At 50.0% G+C, this 8690-nt stretch overlaps 1 protein-coding gene across 6 annotated transcripts in view; it reads left to right on the forward strand.

Moving 5' to 3' along the window:
- CFAP45 (cilia and flagella associated protein 45) overlaps positions 1-4090 on the forward strand; it is a 28936-nt gene extending 24846 nt beyond the window's left edge. For all 6 annotated transcript variants that reach the window (XM_017864840.1, XM_017864844.1, XM_017864842.1 and 3 more), the window contains 2 exons: positions 3297-3521; positions 3894-4090. In XM_017864840.1, coding sequence (XP_017720329.1) covers positions 3297-3521; positions 3894-3972 — 304 coding nt within the window. In that variant the 3' untranslated portion in view covers positions 3973-4090. The remainder of the gene's footprint in view (positions 1-3296; positions 3522-3893) is intronic.
- The last annotated feature ends 4600 nt before the right edge of the window (positions 4091-8690 follow it).

Raw genomic sequence — 8690 nt, forward strand, 5'->3', positions numbered from 1 at the left:
AAAAAAAAAAAAAAAAAAAAAAAAAAAAAAAAAAAAAAAAAGAAATTAACAAGACACTGCTCTTGCCCATTCCACAGGAAAGGTATTAGAGATTTGTGTTTGGATGGACCATACCTACATCAATCCATCTTTCTTCCTTGGTAGCTCTTTATCCTTTTACTTTTGTTTTCTCTTTTGGCTCAATGATAATTTCAACATATAAGTGGAAGCTAAATGTTCACATCTCTCACTGTTCTGCTCCCTCCCCCAAAGCAGTCAACAGTCACAGCCTCCATTGGTTTCCCTCTCTGCTCTATTTTCCACCAGTCAGATCTGCCACCCCCAGACCTGGTCCCTGGGAGTGTTCTCCTGGTCTAACTGGGAATGACTGTCTTTTTGCTCTGGTTCAGACCCTACAACATCAGGATTTTTCAAAAGGAAACAAGCCAAGCAAAATTTGAATTGAGGAGATACAAAATTACAGACATTATGCTCAGATAAGTAGAGATTAAACAGTATAGCATCACTTTCTTGGTTCATATGCTCTAGGTCCTTCCTCTTGGTAATGGGTAGTTAGTTGCATGCCAGACCAGGCTACCCAGACCGCTAACTAAAGGCAGAGCAGGTCTTCAGGAACCTCTGTCCTTACCAGAGCCAGATTTTTGGCCTTTTATTGGACTGCAGGCCCCAGCATGTCCCCCCTGCTGTGATGCCCTTTGGGTCTGTAACTTTCTCTGCCCCCAGGGTTGTGCCATGGTCACTGGACACCTAGTGAAGAAAGTAGCTTCCTAAATGCCCCCAAAGATTCTGCCCTTGGGCTACAGACTGCCTTCCAGATGTCTCCCCTCTCCTCCTTGGCCTCTATGCCCTTGGACATCTGTGTTGCTGTTAACAGGCACTAATAAATATTAATGAAAAGAAATTTAAGTCCTACTTTTGCTACCGACCCATTTGTCTTTCCTTTGCATCATTTGCCTGGAGCATATGCACTAGCCAGTTATTAAAGCTAGACCAGCGTTTTTGGAGAAGTTCAACTTTACCTGTTGTTGTAGGTTAGTATCCAGGCCTAGTGTCTCCAGGGCCATGTGACCACCGTGGTGGGTGTTTTCACTCAAAAGCTTCTCTGCCGCTGCCCAAATCCAACTTTCTCTGCTTCAGAAGCACGGCCTCCTGTATGGCCTATATGTGGACTTTTTTTTTTTTTTTTGAGATGGAGTCTCACTCTGTTGCCCAGGCTGGAGTGCAATGGCACGGTCTCAGCTCACTGCAACCTTCACCGCCTGGGTTCACACCATTCTCCTGCCTCAGCCTCCAGAGCAGCTGGGACAACAGGCCCCCACCACCATGCCCAGCTAATTTTTTGTATTTTTAGTAGAGACAGAGTTTCACCGTGTTAGCCAGGATGGTCTCGATCTCCTGACCTCGTGATCCGCCCACCTCAGCATCCCAAAGTGCTGGGATTACAGGCGTGAGCCACCGTGCCCAGCCTATATGTGGACTTTTGTTTCTGGACAGAGGGATGTCCATACTTCTCAGCCTGTTGACTAAGCAGAGATGGCTGACTTCCCCTACCAAGTGGTTTTTAGAAATGTCTGGGAGCTTTTGAAAAATATGATGATCAGGCTCCACTTCCTGGATTGTGATTTAAATGGTCTGGGATGAGGCCCATGCGTGAATATGTTTCAAAAACTCCCAGGTGATTCTAAAACGTAACTAGACTCTGTGAGCACTGCCCTAACCCAATGGAATAACCAGGTTCATCCTCACTTGGATTTTCAACTGCCTGACACCACCGGGGCTCTCTAGTGACACATACAAGTCCCCCTTTTCCACACTTACCCCTTCACTCAGAAGAGGGTGAAACAATAGAAAACTGTTCCAAATACAGGAAAACAATGGCAAGGGAAAGAGGAGAGAGTCTTCCTGCTATCAGAGATGTGTCTGGGCAGTCAGGATTTGGTGTCTAAATACAGAGGGCTGAGGAAGCCAGCAGTTCTCTTCAGGTAAACTGGGAGGTCTCTGTAGAAGGTGTAGAATTTTAGGAGATGTTTGCATGATGGAAAGAGTTGCTAGGAGTAGAGAGGATGCCACATGTATGGTGGATCTTGGAACAAAGCTAGAGGGAAGTGAGGAAATGAAGCAGTGTTGTAGGTACCTTTTGTTGGGGTATCAGTGACTCTAGGGGAGGAGAGCAGGTGAGAAATTCCTGCCTAAGATGATTTTACATTTCATTTTTTAAATTATGTTGAGAACAAAATTAGATGTTAGCTTAAGAAGGCCTATAAATGCATTTTTTTCTGAGATGCAGATGCATTTCATTTGAGTGCTTTCTAAGCCTTTCCTGTTGCCATTAGTGATTTTCTCCCTGATGTCACGGTCCATGAAGTATTTTTGTGGAAGAGGTTTCTAAGGGAAATTTGGAGAGGTGGATCAGGAAGAGAACTGAGAGATACCAGGATGAGTTCCTTCCTTCCTCCAGTAACCAGGGTGGAGTTAGCATGACACTTTACTGCATCTTTTACGTTTCCAAGCATCAAGGGAGGGAGGGAGGCAGGAAAGGAAGGAAGGAAGCAAGGAAGAAGGCAGGCAGGCAGGCAGGCAGGCAGGAAGGCAGGAAGGAAGGAAGGAAGGAAGGAAGGAAGGAAGGAAGGAGAGAGAAGAAATCTCAGGATATGCTGGAGAGGAGTTAAGCATTGTTATCAGGGAGAAGTAGGAACAACAATATCTCCCAGTGGGTGAAACTCTGGGTGTAAGACTGGCTACATAATTTTCAGGGCCCAGTGAAAATTAAGAATGTGTAGCTTGGGCAACATAATGAGACTTCATCTCTACAAATAATAAACAACAAATTAGCTGGGTGTGGTGGCACTCTCTTGTAGTCCCAGCTACTTGGGAGGCTGAGGTGGGAGAATCACTTGAGCCCAGGTGGTTGAGGCTGCGGTGAGCTATGATAGCACCACTGCGTTCCAGCCTGGGTGACAGAGCAAGAGAGTGTGGACTCCCTTGTTCAAAAATTATTAAGAATTTCAAAACAGTGAAAGCAGAGCATCAAACCAAACTGGCGGCCTTTCTAAGCATGCCCATGACATCTAGTCATGCGACCCTGGAGCTAGTTCTCGCTGGGTGGGAGAAGTGGGGATGCGTGGGCAGCAGCTTCTGGGGCTGATCTTTGAGTTACAAAATGGGGCTGGAGCACAGAGGGCTGCGGTCTCTGAGGCATGTCTACCGGAGGAGCCCACCCAGGAGGCTCCCCCACCACTTTTCCTGGCCTGGGTCAGCTCAGCTGAGTTCATTGCATTCCTGTTTCCTTCCCCCAGGGCTCAGAGAGAACAGATTGAGAAGGAGCGGCTGGAGGAGGAGAAAAAGGCCACAGGGCGCTTACAGCATGCCAACGAGCTCCGGCGCCAGGTGCGAGAGAACCAGCAGAAGCAGGTGCAGAACCGGATTGCCACCTTTGAGGAGGGCCGGCGCCTCAAAGAGGAGGCCCAGAAACGCCGTGAGCGCATCGATGACATCAAGAGGAAAAAGCTTGAAGAGCTGAGGTGCGCTGGAATCTCCTCCTTCCCCAGATCCTCTTCCCTCCCGCAAAAAGATGGCACCACAGGCTGGAAAGCATGGGATTTGGGGGTGAAGGGCCATGGCAGAGATGCTCAGGGAGCATCCCCACCCAGGACTCATCCCTCAGAAGGGGGCTCCAGCGGAAAGTCCTGGGATGGGGTCTTGCTGGCTCTCTGGGAGCTCCTTGGCAGGATGCTGGAGCCTTGGCATGAATGTATGTTTCGGTGGTGGATTATGAGAGCAGTATTGGGGGATGCAGTCCTCCAGGTTCTGTAAACCCCATCCAGAGCCTGCTTCCTCCCGCCTCCTGTCTGGTCCAGCACCTTTCCTTATACCTGCCTGCATTTCCCCGGCAGAGCCACTGGCCTTCCCGAGAAGTACTGCATTGAAGCTGAGCGCAAAGCTAACATCCTACCAGCTACCTCTGTGAACTGAGGGGAGCCTTCGTGGCCCTCAGGATGCCTTCGGGGGACAGATTCTGCCCAGTTTCTGGGTGTCTGTAATTGCTGCTAACCTAGACATTTCATAGTTACAGATTAAATCTATTTGACTTCTCTAAGGAACAGCTTGGCTTTCTTGTGGGAATGTGGCTGCTACAAGGTACTGAAGTGGAGTAAACTAGGTTGTAGGGGACCTGAGTGTTGGTGGCGTGGTGCTGAGGGTAAGGGAATGGGAAGATGCTTCTATGATGGTTTCTTCTAAGCCAGGAGGTCACTTTGTCCTGGTGTCTCCTGGCCTTTTTGTGATTCCCTGGGATGTGAACCTTCAGCACAATCTTGTCTCTGCTCCACCCTGACGCCCAGTTCAGAAGCATTTCAGGGCATTGAGGCACAGCTACAGATGCCTCTCAGGGAAGGGCTGGGGTAAGGCTTGGCCAGGTGGAGCTGGTGAAGGAGGCACCAGGGCCAGGTGAGGCAGGGCTCTTACTAGGATCACACCCATGACTCAGATCACATCTGTGGAGGGAGTGATGTTTGAACCTGGAGCTCACTGTGCCCGTCTCAGCTCTCTCCCACCAGAACCCTTTCAATTCCAGGCAATGCTGCAATACAGACACTGACCCATCCCCCACTAGGGCACGCCGAGAGCCCTGCACTCCCCACCCTGCCAGTCTAGTTCCCTTACCCGAACTCAGCCCCTCCTGTGGCTGGGCTCTCCTCAGTCGACCTCACTCCCATAGGTGGGGCTCCCAAACAATTTTCATCTGTTTTCAATTTCTCTCACTTTGCCGCAAACTATACTTTAATCATTCATTCACTTATTCAGATACTTACTGAGTGCCTACTACATGCCAGGTACATTCCAGGCACTCACTGAGCACAACAGACCTCGCTGCCCCCTCAGAAGCCTCTCATTTATGTCAGTCTGCTCCTGTTTTCTCCCCTGAGCTGCTTCCACCAAATTTCTTGTACCTTTGGAATCATCTCTGGCTTTTTGGCCTCTCACCTGGTTGTCAGGTGCTCCTTTGGGGCTGGACTGCTAGCTTCTAGGGATGGAGCCATGTCCCTGTTTTTGTATGCCTAGGGGAAAGGGCTTTCCTCCAGCTGCTGTGATGATGAGGTCCCTCTCTATCCCTGGGGATGGTTTCATCTCTCAAATCCAGAACCCAGTCTTGCCTTCCTTGATGGGCCCTGCACTAGAGGGGGCAAGGAAGCTGCTGGGTGCGTCCTGGATGTTTACAACTCCAGGTTACGAGGGCCTCAGGCAAGAGTCCTCTTTTCATGGGACCCAGAGAGAGTCGGTAAGCTGTTTCCTGTGCTTCCTTTTCCTCTGGACAGCCACAGCTTCCCCAGGCGCCCTCTCCACCTTTCCCACCAGGAAAGATTGTTGCCCCGCCCCACCAGCTGTTTGGGAAAGAGGCTTTCTCACCGTCCCTGCTTGGCACCCCTAACTGCAACCCTCCTTCCTAGAGAAGCTGATGCCTTCCTCCCTAGGGGTCTTGGGAAGATGTGGTACCCAGCCTCGGATGGGAGAGAAGACATGGCAATGCCGCTGAGGATTCCGGGACTCGTCTGCAGTTGGCACACTGGCAAAGGTTCTCTCTGAGCATCACCTGTTGCTTAGCTGATGCTGCAGGGACCAGGGAACAAGGTTTTGCCTAGTTCAGGAGACACTCTTTCCCAGGAAAGCCAGAAAGAGCCTGGGTGCTTAGAGTTTGCCTAGTCTCACACCTAAGTCATCTATCTCAGAGCTGGAAAAAATGGGCCACTGTGGAGAAAGGATTGAGGAGAAAGGGGATTCCACACCCACTGCTAACTTCTGAGCCCACTTAGACAAAAATGGGCCAACACCACAGGTTGAAAGTAAGGCCAGCATTTGACCAGAGCTGCTGCTGGTGAAAATATAGGTCTTTGGGTCCTGGAAGATCCCAAAGCCTTACTAAAAGTGAGTGAGACTGTCTTGACTGGGCCTGGACACAAGGACAGTTATAGGTTATGTAAATAAAGGCTGGCTTTGGAGAAGAGAGAATATAGCCGCTTCTGAGCAAATGAAGATGGTTTGGGAGAGAATCTCAGGGCTTTGCCCCAGGGTTGACCCTTCCACTGTCATCAGGAGTTCTCCATCTTGGAATTGGCCCATGAAGTGGAAGAGAGGTTCAATTTCTTCTCTTGGGATTCCTAAGAAGTCACACCCAGGCTTTCATGGGCTCCAGAACTAGTCTGAACCAGTAAGAAACTAGTTCTAAGATGCCTGACACTCTTGAGAGCCAGGCAGGCAGTTGGGATCTGAGGCCAGTCAACTACGTCTGGGCAATCTTTTATAAACCCTCTACCAATCTCATTCAGGAATGGCAGTGGGGATAATTACAGAGAAATCTCCAGGCGTCAAGTGGGGGCTGGTGGGGTTAGGCTGCATGATAGTAGTGGCAGACCCAGCAGGCACTGTGTGAGCTGAGCCTGCAGAGTAAGGCTAGGGCCTGGAGACAAAGAGAAAATGGGCATTCTTTTGAGGACTCTAGTGGGTTCCTAGGCTCAGTCTTGCTACTAGAGGTTGGACCTTCAGTGGGGGTGCTTTCTGCTGAGGAGGTTTCAGTTTTCTCCTTCTAATGCTCAAAGAGGGAGATGGTGAGCTCTGTGTACTCCCTAAGCCACTGAATCAACACAGGGCTATGTGAGAGGCTGTAAGAGATAAGTAGGAAGTGCAGTTTGCTGCATCGTCTTTGTTAACATAAAGGCTTTTTTCTTAATTTCCAACACTATTATTGACATTATTATATGGGCATCTGATCTTTTCATATGCACTTTTTACATTATTTTATGTATAAAGGTACATATTAACTTCCTGTGGACTTCCCAGCTCCCTGTCTTCTGCCTTGGGGGTCTTCCAGCCCTTATGATGTCAGACTGAACTAGTCCACTCTAGAGAATCCAGGGGTTGGGCTCCCTGCTGGGGCACTGAGTCAGATCTGCAGGCAGCTGCCTCCCAGGCATGTGCCTCCTGGCTCCTGGCTGGGATCTATGTCCCACCCGCCCACATGTGCCTGTTGCCCACACCACGTCCTGTTGTGGGTTGGAGGCGATCTCAGTACTTTCGTATCTGCTGCAGAAGTGGCTCTAGCTGGATGTGACTCAGCAGCTGCCCTGGTAGCTAAGCCATGCTCTCCCTTCCTCAGTGGGGTGCTGGGATGTCCTTTACTACCCCTGAAAGCCTCAGCACCCCCACCTGTGACTCAAGTCACAGCTGGACATGACTTGGTCTCAGTAAAAGCATTTGGATTAGGCTCAGATGAAAGGGGCTGAGAGAGTTCAAAGACAGACAGGGCTTTCAGGGTGAGGAAGAGTGACCGTGGTTTAGGTGATGGTGGAAGGAGACGCTGGAGCCTCAGAGAAGAAGTCTGGATTTGTGGGCTGTGGAGACTCAGGGACAGTGAGCTCCTCACTGTTTCTCACCCTCTCTCCCTCTCCTCCTAACTGCTGCTTCTGCAAAGAGTGGGAGCCTGGTGGAGAACTGTGGAAGAAGCAGATGGCTCACTGCAGACCATAGGTCTCTTCCCCTCCTGGGCTGCTGCCTATGGCAACCTGCCTCCCCTACCAGACTCTGAGCTATGTCAGGGAAAATCATGCCAAGGTTACCTGGAAGGTCCTCATTTCTGACACCGTAGAGTTATTCTTGATTTGTCTGGCTTAAATAGCTCAGATCTTCCCTCTGTCCTGTCCCCCAAACCTGTCCCCTCCCAGTTGGGACATTCTCCTTGAGGTGCAAGCTCCGTGTTTCTTTTTGAATTCTCACCCATGTCCTCTTAAGAAAGGGGTAGTCATCATCTCAATACTTTTTGATAACTTTGAGGCTGGACAGGAGTAGGGTTGATATTTTAGAGGGTTTTCTCAGAAGACTCCCAGAAAGAAGAGTCAGAAGGGGGTGAATGGAAGTGGGGAGCAGAAGAGCTGGGCCTGGAAGAAACTGTCCAGAGCCAATGAGCTTTCCTGCATGGTCCCTGGGAAAGACTATCCCTGTGTAGTGGAGATGGGCACCATATCTTAGAATCTCAAAGCAGAAAGGGACCCCAAAGACCCTCTGATGCTTGAATATCCTTTGCAAACTCTAGTCAAGTGGTTGGACAATCTGAGCTTGTACATCCTGAGCGACAGGGCACTCACTACCTCAAAAGGCAACCCAAACCATCTCAGATTAGCCCTGATGCCCAGAAGGTTCTTAATATTGAGTCAATGTGTCTTCCTGTGTATCCAACGCGTGGACCGAGCTCTGCTCTTTGGGACCACACAAGGCAGGGTCAGACTCCTTTTACATGATATTTCTTCAGCTATCTCCTACCCTGGCTGCTATGCATCCTGACTCTGAGGGGAAATGCCTGTCATTCTAGAAACACAGGACTCTCCTGAGCATTTCAGGGAGAGGAGGAAACTGGGAGAATGGGGAATCTTCAAGTTTATCCCTTGGGCTGGGCCTGCTGCTCTCCTGCCAGGTAAGACTTCTGCTGTCCCTGCAGCCCTAGCAGAACTCTATTGCCTCTGAGCCCCACCCCTGTGGCACCACCTTCCCCTTGACTCCTTCTATCCTGGTGTCTAGGCAACAGGAAACAAACACAGAGGGCAGAGCAAGGATTGGTCAGGACGAACTTTGTGAGAAAGGCTCTGAATGAGACACACACCAGCTGCGGCTTCATACTGACGCCTGCCAGCTCCCACACACTT

Source organism: Rhinopithecus bieti, unplaced genomic scaffold, assembly GCF_001698545.2.
Source record: "Rhinopithecus bieti isolate Rb0 unplaced genomic scaffold, ASM169854v2 scaffold_77291, whole genome shotgun sequence".
Classification (NCBI taxonomy): domain Eukaryota; kingdom Metazoa; phylum Chordata; class Mammalia; order Primates; family Cercopithecidae; genus Rhinopithecus; species Rhinopithecus bieti.